This window comes from Ahaetulla prasina, chromosome 7, assembly GCF_028640845.1.
Source record: "Ahaetulla prasina isolate Xishuangbanna chromosome 7, ASM2864084v1, whole genome shotgun sequence".
Classification (NCBI taxonomy): Eukaryota; Metazoa; Chordata; class Lepidosauria; order Squamata; family Colubridae; genus Ahaetulla; species Ahaetulla prasina.
Window position 1 is genome coordinate 101,830,662 of NC_080545.1, and position 13,787 is coordinate 101,844,448.

General features: G+C 45.2%; 1 protein-coding gene across 4 annotated transcripts in view; it reads left to right on the forward strand.

Moving 5' to 3' along the window:
• The window catches only part of GOLGB1 (golgin B1), a 67,679-nt gene that overhangs the window by 42,247 nt on the left and 11,645 nt on the right, over positions 1 to 13,787 (forward strand). For 2 of the 4 annotated variants that reach the window (XM_058191309.1, XM_058191307.1), the window contains exons 19-27: positions 4,733 to 4,816; positions 6,873 to 6,946; positions 8,970 to 9,099; positions 9,279 to 9,389; positions 10,228 to 10,282; positions 10,883 to 10,993; positions 11,078 to 11,188; positions 12,358 to 12,468; positions 12,553 to 12,663. In XM_058191309.1, coding sequence (XP_058047292.1) covers positions 4,733 to 4,816; positions 6,873 to 6,946; positions 8,970 to 9,099; positions 9,279 to 9,389; positions 10,228 to 10,282; positions 10,883 to 10,993; positions 11,078 to 11,188; positions 12,358 to 12,468; positions 12,553 to 12,663 — 898 coding nt within the window. The remainder of the gene's footprint in view (positions 1 to 4,732; positions 4,817 to 6,872; positions 6,947 to 8,969; positions 9,100 to 9,278; positions 9,390 to 10,227; positions 10,283 to 10,882; positions 10,994 to 11,077; positions 11,189 to 12,357; positions 12,469 to 12,552; positions 12,664 to 13,787) is intronic. The other 2 variants (XM_058191310.1, XM_058191311.1) reach the window with 2 other exon arrangements.

A 13,787-nucleotide genomic window follows, 5' to 3' on the forward strand; every position in this document is an offset into this window, starting at 1 on the left:
CCCCACCCAAGCAGGAGACCCTACACCATTTCTGACAGGTGGCAGCGCAGTCTCTTCTCGAAAGCTTCCAGGGATGAAGCTCCCACAACTTCTGAAGGCAACTTCTGGTCCCTGGGTTGATTGAGCGCATGGGGCCAAAGGTACTGAGAGGGCCCCCCCTCCCTTGGCTGTTGGGCTTCTGACCTCCAGAGCTTCCTGCCTGCCTGCCTGCCTACCTTGCCTTGCCTTCCGCTTCTTTCTTTCTTTCTTTCTTTCTTTCTTTCTTTCTTTCTTTCTTTCTTTCTTTCTTTCTTTCCTTCCTTCCTCCCTCCCTCCCTCCCTCCCTCCCTCCCTCCCTTCCCCCAGATGTGGAAAGCCATGGTGTGGCTGCAAAGGTAGAGACCCAACAGCTGCATTGCTGCCCACATTGCCTTGTGCCCATCGATGGTCTTCTGGGCTTCCACAGGGCAGCATCTGAAGCAAAGTGGAGGAACAAAGGACCCCTTTGAGATGGCCAGGCCGGTGTGTGTGTGTGTCTGTGCGTGTCCCAGAAAAGGGACCACCGTAAAGGGTGAGGGAGGGCAGGGAAGGACGCCTGGCGGAAGTCGGGCCTCTGATATTTTTTTCACCAGCATTTCCTGGCTGCGTTTTGCATTTGCATTTGCAGATGCTTTCAAATTCTTTAAAAGCTGCAGGAAGTTTCTTGCAGAGCTGTGAGGCTGGTCTTGTGGGCAGTTTATTTTATTTATTTGTTTATTTATTTATTTGTATCCCACTTTTTCAGTTATTTTTACAAAATAACACCAGGCGTGGCAAAGAGATCCAATGCGCCTTCCTCTTCTTCTGTTGCTCCCCACCCCCGTAACAACAATTCTGTGAGGTGGGCCGGGCTGAGACTTGAACTCATGGGTCTCCCATATTCTAGCCTTGGGTCTGGGTCGCTAGAAGCACCAGGCTCTCTGAGGTTGCAGCTCATTATGGGTCCCGAGGTGTATCCGTTGATTCTTTTCAACCAAAATCTGAGTGGGTGGGCTTAAGTAGAATCCAGAGTGCCCTTGATGGAAGATGATGGCAGAAAGACCATCTGAAGGCGTCTTGCAGGTGTGTTTGTTGGTGTCTGTGGTGGTGCTATTGGTGTAGAGGTGAGGGCCAAGTAGACATCTGGATAATGGAGTTGGAAGGGACCTTGGAGGTCTTCTAGTCCAACCCCCTGCTCAAGCAGGAGACCCTATACCGTTTCAGATAGGCGGCTGTCTGGTCTCTTCTTAAAAGCTTCCAGTGATGCTGAATTTTGCTCATGGGGATGCTGCAACGGTCATAAGTATGTGAAACGGTCGTAAGTCTCTTTTTTCAGTGCCGTGCATGGTAACTTCAGATGGCCACTCAGTGAACTGTCATAAGTCGAGGATTACCTTAAGGGGATTCACCGAAGATTCTATTCAGGATAAAGAGTTAACAGGTAGAGAGGCAAGGTTAGGGTTAATTGTCCTCACTGCTAGGAAGTTTCTGCTTAGTTCCAGATTGCTTCTCTCCTTGATTAGTTTCCATCCATCTGTTACCTTCCCACCTAAGTGGTACCTGCTTATCTACTTGCATTTTCAAGCTGCTAGATTGGCAGGAGCTGAGGTGAGGATGGGAGCTTCTCCTGTCATGTGGAGCTCAGGTCTTGAACCCGGCTGATGACTTCCCAGCCAACAAGCCCAGCAACCATGCTGCCCCTGATAGGAGCTAGGAGGAGGGGGGGTCTTTTTAGGGGCAGCCCCTGCCCGATGGACCACCCCCTAAAATTCAGCAGGCCCCACCCTCCTTGCCTTCCATGGGGCTTTGAAGACCTGGCTTTCCCCCATGCATTGAGCACAAGATTAGGTAACCACACATTAGAACCGATTTGGCACCAAGTGGTTGTTTTTAATGTGTTTAGTTTGATAGTTTTAATATGGTTTTATAAGTTGTTTTGATTTTTGATTGGGAGGGATACTGCAAAATCCCCATTCCCTCCCTACTCCAGGGGAAAGATACTGCAAAATCCCCATTCCCACCTCACTCCGGGGGAAGGTTGCTAGAAAATCTCCATTCCCTCCCTACTCCAGGGGAAGAATACTATAAAATCTCCATTCCCACTCCACTCTAGGGGAAGGATACTGCAAAATCCCCATTCCCACCCCACTCCAGGGGAAGGTTACTGTAAAATCTCCATTCCCTCCCTACTTCACGGGAAGGTTACTATAAAATTTCCATTCCCTCTCTACTTCAGGGGAAGGATACTATAAAATCTCCATTCCCACCCCACTCTAGGGGAAGGATACTGCAAAATCCCCCTTCCCTCCCCACTCCAGGGGAAGGATACTGCAAAATCCCCATTCCCACCCTACTCCAGGGGAAGGATACTGCAAAATCTCCATTCCCTCCCTACTCCAGGGGAAGGTTACTGCAAAATCCCCATTCCCACCCCACTCCAGGGGAAGGATACTGCAAAATCTCCATTCCCTCCCTACTCCAATGGAAGGATACTGCAAAATCCCCATTCCCTCCCCACTCCAGGGGAAGGATACTGCAATATCTCCATTCCCTCCCTACTCCAGGGGAAGGATACTATAAAATCTCCATTCTCACCCCACTCTAGGGGACGGTTACTGCAAAATCCCCATTCCTTCCCAATCAGCTGGGACTCAGGAGGCAGAGAATAGATGGGGCCGGGGCCACATCAGAGGTGTTATTTACGGGTTCTCTGAACTACTCAAAATCTCCGCTACCAGTTGTCCAGAACTGGTCAGAACCTGCTAAAACCCACCTCTGAACCCTTTCCTTAAATGGTTGTTCACTCTGCAACTGTGGTGCAGCTGAGAGATGGAAACTCAGCTAACCATCCTACAGTCAGCCGGATGCAAGTCAAAAGGAAACGATCCTTTGCGGCTCTTTGGCTCTTTGGCTGAGATCTCTGTGGGTTCATGTGCCAATTCAGCTTTTTTCTGTGGTCACGGCCACAAGAAGTGGAAACCGGTGTCCAATACACCCCCCCCGCCCCCGCCTCTCCAAGGACAGGTTGGGAGGGGGCCGCTTTTCAGCAGCCAAAAAACAAAAAACAAAAAAACACAACCAACTAGGTGCTTAACCCAAGAATGAGACCTGGAATTAAAGAGACCCTTTCTAACTGTGAGAACAATTAATCATTGGAACGACTTGCCACCAGAAGTTGTGGGTGCTCCATCCATCTCTGGAGGCTTTTAAAGAAGAGACTGGACAGCCGTTTGTCTGAAATGATCTAGGGCCTCCTGCTTGAGTGGGGGGCTGGACTAGAAGACCTCCGAGGTCCCTTCCCGCTCTATTCTGATTGATTGATGCATTGAAGTCCTCTTCTTACGACCGTAATCCAATCCGTAATTTGTGACGATGGCAAAGCCGGGGACCACATGACCGTGCCCGATTGTGCCATCTTGCTTCTATTTTTTGGGTGGTGGTCCTTAATGCAAACCTCGCGATCGTTAAGCTTCTCCTGGGGCACTTTTTTTTTTGCCAGACGCTGGGAATCAATGCCTTTTTTCCGGCAAACACGTTTATTTATTTTATTTATAATTTAATTTCTATACCGCCCTTTTCCCGAAGGACTCAGGGCGGTTTACAGCCATATTAAAAACATAGAATATACAAAGTAGTTTGAGAGTTGGTCAACTCTCGTTTTCACAGAAGGACGTTGCAAACAGTCATAGAATAGAATAGAATAGAATAGAATAGAATAGAATAGAATAGAATAGAATAGAATAGAATAGAATTTTATTGGCCAAGTGTGATTGGACACACAAGGAATTTGTCTTGGTGCAGATGCTCTCAGTGTACATAAAAGAAAAGATACGTTCATCAAGGTCATAAGCGCAAGGCCGGTTGCAAAGGGCCATAAAACCTGGGCCCGCGAATGCAGAGGGGGGGTAAATGTTGGGATTTCAAATCGGGGTCATAAGTAGCTTTTGTGGGGCTGTCATAAGTTTGAATGGTTGCCAAGCAACCGGCCGTAAGTCGAGGATTTGCTCTCGTGCACCGCAGATCATTCCACGCTCTCTGTTCCTGAGCAATTTTTAAATCATCCGGGAAGGAAGAGAATTCTGTCCAAGGAGGGGCCTTCTGGTGTTTTGGGAATATGATGTGCACCGGCTTCAGCTATGCGGGGAGTCCTCGATTTACAACCAAAATTGAGCCCCAAATTTCCATTGTTAGGTGAGACAGTCATTAAGCGAGTTTTGCCCCACTTTGCGACCTTTCTTGACACAGTTGTTAAGCGAATCTGGCTCCCCCATGGACTTTGTCCATCAGAAGACCCCTCCACCCCCCCCCCGGGACACTGCGACTGTCATAAATACGAGTTCAATGGCAAGTGTCTGAATTTCGATCATGTGACCGTGGGAAGGCTGCAATGGTCGTAGGTGTGAAAAATGGTTTTAAGTCCCTTTTTTCAGTGCTGTTGTAAGTTTGAATGGTCACTAAACCAACAGTTATAAGTCGAGGACTCCTTGTTCTGGTCATCAGCCATTTTTATGAATGTGTAATGCAGCCATTTTGAAAAATCTTGTGTTTGATTTGGAGTCTTCTTTCTCTCTCTCTCTCTCTTTTCTTTCTTTCTTTCTTTCTTTCTTTCTTTCTTTCTTTCTTTCTTTCTTTCTTTCTCTTTCTCTTTCCTTCCTTCCTTCATCTTCCTTCTCCTTTTCTCTCTCTCTCTTTCCTTCCTTCCTTCCTTCCTTTTTTCTTTTCTCTCTTCTCTCAGATGTGGAAAGCCGTGGTGGGCCACAATGTGGCTGCAAAGGTGGAGACCGAAGGAGATGACTGGGACACCGACCCAGATTTTGTGGTAAGTCCTCTTTGTTCCCAGGCCTTTCGTGGTTCTCCAGGATCTCCAGACCCATAGGGCACTGCCTGACTCCCACGGGGATGGGCACAGCTGCATCTGAGGAGGCAGAAAGGCTGGCCTTAGGGGTGCCCTTCAAGGAAGCCAAGATGTTAATTGAAATCTCTTAGTTTTTAGACTAGACTAGACTAGAATAGAATAGAATAGAATTTTTTATTGACAAGTGTGATTGGACACACAAGGAATTTGTCTTAGGTGCATAAGCTGTTAGTGTACATAAAAGATATAAGAGATAAATCTAGATAGATAGGTAGATAGATAGATAGATAGATAGATAGATAGATAGATAGATAGATAGATAGATAGATAGATAGATAGATAGATTTACTTCTTTATTGGCCAAGTGTGATTGGACACACAAGGAATTTGTCTTAGGTGTATAGGCTCTCGGTGTACATAAAAGATATAAGAGATAAATCTAGATAGATAGATAGATAGATAGTTAGATAGATTTACTTCTTTATTGGCCAAGTGTGATTGGACACACAAAGACTTTGTCTTAGGTGTATAGGCTCTCGGTGTACATAAAAGAAAAGATACATTTATCAAGGCGCTTGACCCTGTGGAGACCCCTGAAACATCCCCCCTCATCCCCCCTTCCCCAATAGAGACAAGGGATCCAAAAAAAGAGAGAAACGAGGAGGAACTTTAGAAAAGTTGCTTATTCATTCATTCATTTATTTATCACAGGTAGTCCTTGACTTACAACCATTCGTTTAGTGACCATTTGAAGTTACAACAGCCCTGAAAAAAGTGACTTGTCTCCGTTTTTCACACTTATGACCATTGCAGCCTCCCTGCGGTCACGTGATCAAAATTTAGACATTTGGCCACTAGCAGGTACTTATGAGAGTCGCAGTGTCCACGGGTCACATGATCCCCTTTTACGACCTTCTGATAAGGAAAGTCGGTGGGGAAACCAAATTCACAACAACTGCAGTAGTTTACTTAACCACTGTGGCAACTGACTCACATTTACGACGGTTGAAGTGTCCCGGGGTCATAGGATCGCCTCTTGCGACCGTCTGACAATCGAAGTCAATGGGGAAGCCAGATTCATTTAACGTCCATGTTCCTAATTTAACAAGGGCAGTGATTCACTTAATGTCTCTGGCAAGAAAAGTCGTAAGGTGGAGCAAAACTCACTGAACAGCTGTCTCACTTAGCAACTGTGGTCGTAAATCAAGGATTACCTGTATCACTTTTATAAAGCCATTCATCTCACATAAGTCTGGGCGGTGTACCACAAAATGCAAACATTACAAATCATAACAATAAACAATATAAATTTAAAAGACTAGGAAAGAACCTTTTTCTGTTATGTACAATTGTAGCCATCTTCTACATCTTCTTGGAGATCCCCGAGGCTGTTGGCATAGCCTGTTTTATAAATTTTATTTTGTACATTTTTCTTGAACATAAATGAATGCTTAATAAGCATTTTATGGTCTGGGTCAATTTACTTATACATAATATCAATAAGAGTAACAATATTTATTTGTATATAGTGGTATACCTCCAACTTCTAATTACTTTATTGTCTGACCATTGGTGAAACAAATCCCATGTTAAAAAATATTCTGTAGCTTCTTTATCCTTTATCTTTAACGTTAGCCTATTCCATTTCTGCACAGTCTAATATTTTTTAAATTATGTTTTCATCTGTAGGAATTTCCTCATTTTTCCAATACTGTCCAATAAGCTGCGCACATGCTCACATTTTCGGTCTGTGGCGAACCGGTGGTAAAATTATGGGAAACCCACCTCTGCAACACATGTAATATTAAATATACAACCCCTTTGTCGTATTTTTCTGCTAGTATACCTAACAGAGATATTTCTGGCTTTAGATCTGTATGTAGGCACAGCCCATTTTAAAGGACTTCTGGAAGGTTGGTGAAGATGGAGGCAACCTGGCCTTGGGGAGAAGATGTCCCCTGGATGGGCACCCATTCCTGATTCTCACCAGGTGTAACTTCTTATCTCCTCTTCTTGACAGAATGACATTTCGGAGAAGGAGCAGAGGTGGGGGGCGAAGACAATTGAAGGCTCTGGCCGTGCAGAACACATCAAGTGAGTGACTTCTTCATCCTGTCTTCCCTTTCATCTAGACCTCAAGTTCTGCTGGGCCAAAAGTAGACCTATGACCCTCCCCACAAACCCTAGGCCTTGGTCCTTGAGTTACGACCGTAATGGAGCCCAGAGCCACGTTGAAAGGAGGGCCATAGTGTCTCACACATGTTGTAAGAAGGGCGGGGAGCTGGACTGAGGTTCTAGTTGGACTTCTTCTCTTGGTGGTTACCATAGCAGTGTTTGCTTCTCTCAGGGAAAGGAAGTGGTGTCCTCACCCAAATATTGCCCAAGACTTTTGAAGGCCAACTACAGAGAAAGACCGAGCTACTAGTGGGAGCTGGGGTTGAGGAGACTAAGAACAGTGTTTCTCAATCTTGGTAGCATGAAGATGGGTGGACTTCAACCCCCAGAATTCCCCAGCCAGCTGAGGAATTCTGGGAGTTGAAGTCCACACAATACTGGCTGAAGAGTTCTGGGAGTTGAAGTCCACCCATCAACACTAAGAGGACTAGTGGCTTTGTTGACTTTGAGCAATGTTATTTTGGGGCATAGTTCTGAATTTGGGGATGAGAAACATTAGAAGGAGAAAGAAGGACTTCAGAAGTTTTTGTTCTCCATCCTGTTCCACACATTTGAAGACTCACAGCTCAGATCCTTGCACAAGACTTCATCCTGCCCTTTCCTGTCCAGAGTCATTGGATAACAACACCCATCTTCCCCAAACAGCATGGAATTTGCAGTCCAACCCTGAAGGCACTAGGTTGGACAACCTGGTGGGCTTCCTCCAGGGAGACCAGGCTGTGCTTCAACTTGACCGTGAGGTTCTTCGGCGTGAATGGAATCCCGTGACCCACAATTTATGTCGCTTCCTTGTTCTGTCCTCCAAAAACTGAGGAAGTGATGTCCTTCCTCTTTTTCAGACAACTTTTCTGTCTCTTATTTATGTATTTATTTGGAAAAAGGCAGAAGTGCTGCTTTCCTTCAGTCTGGAGGACATCATAAGTCCTCGCATTTGGTGACCGTTTCTCTTCTTTCAATTCCTCCACTGAGCTTTCTCCTGACTTATTTTATTTACTTATTGATTAAATTTATACACCGCCCATCTCACTATCAAGAGGAGATTCTAGGCGGCATACAACCATATAAAAATGACAATATACAACACTGTTAAATATTAAACATTAAAATTAATCAAAGTTAGCTAAGATAGGAACCACAGGGCTCCTTGAGCTTGGTTGTTTTCTTGCAGCTGTTTCATGACCCAAATTAGAATAGAATAGAATAGAATAGAATAGAATAGAATAGAATAGAATAGAATAGAATAGAATAGATTTTTTTATTGGCCAAGTGTGATTGGACACACAAGGAATTGGTCTTGGTGCATATGCTCTCAGTGTACATAAAAGAAAAGATACCTTCATCAAGGTACAACATTTACAACACAAATGATGGTCAATATATCAATATAAATCGTAAGGATTGCCAGCAACAAGTTATAGTCATACAGTCATAAGTGGAAAGAGATTGGTGATGGGAACTATGAGAAGATTAATAGTAGTGCAGATTCAGTAAATAGTCTGACAGTGTTGAGGGAATTATTTGTTTAGCAGAGTGATGGCCTTCGGGAAAAAACTGTTCTTGTGTCTAGTTGTTCTGGTGTGCAGTGCTCTATAGCGTCGTTTTGAGGGTAGGAGTTGAAACAGTTTATGTCCAGGATGTGAGGGAACATTAGGGAACACCATCAGTCTGAGTGGCAGACCCCACACTCCTTGGCACTGATGATGTTCCATAGTTGGGTCATGAAATGTCTGCAAGAAGACAACCAAGCTCAAAGAGCATCAAGAACCCCACAATCCTCAGCTCCTTCTCATCCATTCAATAAACCCCCTTGGACTGATGATGTTACCTAATTGCATCATGAACCATCTATGAGCACCAAAGACCCCACAGTCATCATTGTCCTCCTCCTCCTCCCCCTCCTCCTCCTCTCCAAATTTGCTATGTATTTGATATCTCCTTTTAGCATCCACCAGCTCAGAAGCAAGGTATCTGAGGAACATGAAGTTCTCAAGAAGAAGGAGCTGGAGACAGCACCCAAAGCTTCCTATGGCTACGGGGGCAAGTTCGGAACCGAGAAGGACCGTATGGACAAGGTACAAATTTGATGTGGGGCTCTGTTCTTTCCCACCCCCCTTCTTTTTTGAAGTTCTCATCTGATCTCCAGTTGGTCTTTCGCACAGCTGCTCTTCTGCAAGGCAGCTTGACCTTCTGGAGAACTTGTCCAAATAACAAGCGTGCCAGGAGATAACCCTGGTTTTTCTTGGTTCTCCAGAGTGCCCTGGGCCACGAGTATGTTGCCGAGGTCGGCATGCACTCTTCCCAGACGGACGCAGCCAAGGGCTTTGGTGGAAAGTACGGCATTCAGAAGGACCGAGCAGATAAGGTTGGAGCTGTCTGATTACTGGTCTCCCTACTATTTTGGTTATAATCCTTATTGTAGCATGAAAGGGAAGCGACGAGGTTGGATGGTTAACTTTTTAAATGCATTTGACTCAATGGAATTTTGAACGTTCTTTGGTGTTGCAGTCACAAATTTCTTTGGAAGTTAGAGGTCAGCCCTTTAATGTAGCTCAAGCAAGAAGGACCACCATGGGTGCTAACACTATTGTAAACTTATAGTAACAGAATCTTGCAAGTCTGAAAGCAGTATACATCTTTCCCCCTCTCCTTTATGGTGGAAGATACTAGGGAAGGTCTCTTCCATTCCTTCTGTGGGCTCAGCTTCCTCTTCCTCCTCTTCCCCCTCTTCTTCCTCCTCCTTGCAAACACTGATGATATTTCCTTCCAGCACTGATGATATTTTTAGTTGGGTCATGAAATGTCTGGAAGAAAACCACAAAGAAAACCCTACAGTCCTCCTCATCCTCCTCTTCCTCTTCCTCTTCCCCCTCCTCCTCCTGACATCCCAACAGCCCAAATAATTGAATGTAACTTTCTTTTCCAGCCTCCTTCCTACCCTTCCTCCCTCCCCATTTTATTCTCTTCCCACTGAACATTATTTATTTATTAATCAAATTTATACCCTGCCCATCTCACTAAGAGACTCTGGCTGGTTTACAATTAATAAAAGGAACAAATACATTGAGTGCCGGCTATTGTTTGGTTGATTATTTTGAGCCATCGAGTTATTGTCGAGTGACCAGTACAATTGGCTATACTTATTCTGAGGGTGTGTGTGTGTGTGTGTTTGTATAATGTCTCTCACTTTCCTTTCCCTGCAGTCTGCGCTTGGGTTTGACTACAAGGGAGAGGTAGAAATACACACCTCCCAAAAAGGTAAGTTTTGAGACAAACCCCCACCCCCAGATGCTTTCTCCAGTTCCCACAGCACATCCCCCAGTAAGAGGGGCCCCAAGGATACCAATTCCCTCTTACTGATGCATCGATCTCTTCCCAGGGGTGATGCACCCCAGATTCTTATTCTGGTGCTCAGTCTCCTTGGACCATGAGAATGAAATGAGTGGGTTTGGAATGCCAACTTTTCAGGCCACCCCAAAGGTGCTTTTTCAAAGGTCAACTGGACTTCCTGATTTTTCCTTAAAGAGGTGTTGCTTCTCATCCAAGAAGCTTCTTCTGTTCTGACTGAATGGTGGGGAATGGAAGGATTTATATTCCTTGCAGTCATCTGGTCAATAGTACTCTCTCTGAGAATACTCCTTCCATTCCCTCATACTACCATCACCATTCAGTCGGAAGTGAAGAAACTTCTTGGATTCTTAGTGAAACAACTTCAAAGAAAAACAAGGAGGTCCAGTTGCCTCTTGAAAAAAAGCACCTTTGGGACAACCCATGACCCGGATGACTGAGCATCTCCATAGGCTTTCAGACCATCCATGGGACCGACCTTCTGAAGAATGTTGTGTTCTCCCGCTTCAGACTATGCTGTTGGGTTTGGCGGGAAGTATGGCGTGCAGAAGGACCGTCAAGACAAGTCCGCCCTGGGTTGGTCCCACAAGGAAGAAGTCAAGCCCCATGAATCTCAAACAGGTCTGGAAGTTGCAAGTCAACCTTGGTTCATCTCAATTAAACCTCTCATGGCTTTCTGAAGAACCTCATGTTCTCTCATTCCAGACCATGCTGTTGGATTTGGTGGGAAGTATGGTGTGCAGAAGGACCGCCAAGACAAGTCTGCCTTGGGATGGGCCCACAAGGAGGAGGTGAAGCCCCATGAATCCCAGACAGGTCTGTAGAAAAGACAGATGGGTTGAAGCTGGGCCTGAAGCTTAGTTTGGCTGACCCATGTCTTGCTTGGGGCCAATATGTACAAGGAATTGCTTTTCTTCCCCGTTAGTCTGCTACATGAGAAGCTTCTCAGATCATGAACATGAACTCTAGAATTGGCTCAGGACAGGAACAGAAAGACGGCTGTCTAACCTCTACTTGAAAGCTCCCAGAGAAGGAGGTCCATCTGTCTTTGGATCTGGAATTGGGAGCCGCAAGTCTGTTTTTCCCCTATCAAAACAGGGAGATAGCTTTGGTTGAGAGCTAATGATCAGCCCAAGTCACAAAGAAAGACTTAGAAAACTTTAGAACCTACTCACCTTGCAATATATTGGCTCAAGAGAAGAGAATATTTGTACTTCAGGGTTGAACTGTGGAGTCCTTGGTGCTCTCTGAGCTTGGTGGGTTCCTTGCAGAAGTTTCATGACCCAACTAGGTAACATCATCAGTGCTATCCTCTTCATTATCTTGATAATGTTATGTAGTTTGGTCATGAAACATCTGCAAGCAAAATAACCAAGCTTAAGATCTCCTCCTCCTCTCCTTTATTCCTCTTCCTTCTTTCTTCCTTCTTCCTTTTCCTCTTCTCCTTCTCATCCTCCTCCTGCCCTCCTCAAACCCCTTCCCTTCTAAAACTGATAGCTGCAAGAATGCAAACAGATTCAGAGAGCACTATGGACCACACAGTCCTCCTCCTCCTTCTCCTCCTCCTTCTCCTCCTCCTGCTCTTCCTCCTCCTGCTCTTCCTCCCCCCTTTCTCTCTGCAAACTCAGTCCCTTCTAGCATTGATGATGTTAACCAGTTGGGTCATGAAAGATTTGCAAGAATGCAACCAAGCTCAGAGAGCACCATGGACCTCACAACATACTGCCTATGGTCACACAGCCAGGCCAATTGAAGATTTAGTGGCTGCACTCACACAGGTTAGGGTTTGCATTTGTGAGTGGCTTATTAGGTTGTACCAAGCCAGGGAATCTGTTGGCTTTGTGATTCTATCTATCCATCACACTCAGAAAACGTCTGATTTGTTTTGTGTTCTCTCCCTGGGAGCTGCAAGTCCATTTCTTCCCTCTCAAACAATCTCTCATATCTCTTTGTCTTTCTGAAAAAAATGTGTCTTCTCATTCCAGATCATGCCATTGGATTTGGTGGGAAGTATGGCGTGCAGAAGGACCGTCAAGACAAGTCTGCCCTGGGTTGGTCCCACAAGGAAGAAGTCAAGCCCCATGAATCCCAGACAGGTCTGGAAGCTGCAAGTCAACCTTGGTTCATCTCAATTAAACCTCTCATGGCTTTCTGAAGAACCTCATGTTCTTCTATTGCAGACCACGCTGTTGGATTTGGTGGGAAATATGGTGTGCAGAAGGACCGCCAAGACAAGTCTGCCTTGGGATGGGCCCATAAGGAGGAGGTGAAGCCCCATGAATCCCAGACAGGTCTGTGGAAGGAGATGGGGCTGGGCAGTCTCTTAGAAGAGCATAAATGTACAACATAGAGACCATGTTCTGAAATCTTTTATCTAAAGGATCACAAGATCCAGTTCCTCTTTTGCAAGTTCAGTCTTCCAGTTTCTTCTCCAGACCTTTGAAGGCTCTAAAACATGAAGGAGATGGTGGTATTTCTGCCATACAGGGGGCAACCAAGAGTAGTAGATGTTTGGCACCCTTCTTTATTATTTTCAAAGGTCCTGTTGTTATCCTCATTTCTCAGCTGTGTATAGTTGTGTATATTTGAGGGGCTGCCACAAAGAACAGGGGGCCAACCTATTCTCCAAAGCAGTTGAGGGCAGAACAAGAAGCAACAGATAAAAATAATCAAGGAGAGAAGCAACCTAGAAATATGGAGAAAATTCCTGACAGTGAGAACAACTAACTAGTGGAACAGCTGGCCTCCAGAAGTTGTGGGTGCTCCATCACTGGAGGTTTCCAAAAATAGATTGGACCATCATTTGACCAGGATAGTATAGGGTTTCCTGCTTGAGCAGAGGGTTGGACTAGACTTCCAAGGTTCTTTCCAACTCTATTATTCTGCTATTTGCATGTACTACAAAGATCTCCACCAGAACACCAATGCAGATCTCCACCAGAACACCAATTCTAGCCACCTTAGTTGCGCCTCTGCCTTTCTGAAATCTGCTGTATCTGTACAGCTAGTTTAGGCAGGACAGTGGTGGTAGAGAAAGACTCAATCACACTCAACCTGAGTTGGATACCTAAGGAGAAGTTCAAGCCCATGAGTCCTAGGTGGGATTAGAGAAGGAGATGGGATGTATTATGAAATCTCCAGTCAACTGTTAATTGTGCGAAGTGGTCCTGGTGTGTCAACATGCACAACAGAGTTATATTTCTTAGGTGGTTACTAGTGTTTAAACCATCAGCTTCATCAGAGGACCCAGGGTCAGCTCTTTCAAGGTTCTCAATCATCTTGGTCATGGTTGCCCCAAAGAGGCTTTTTCCAGAAGGCAACTGGACTTCCTTGGTTTTTTCATTGAAAATGTTTCCCTTCTCACCCAAGCAGCCTCTTCAATTCTCCTTCATTCTGAAGAACCAAAGACGTTTCT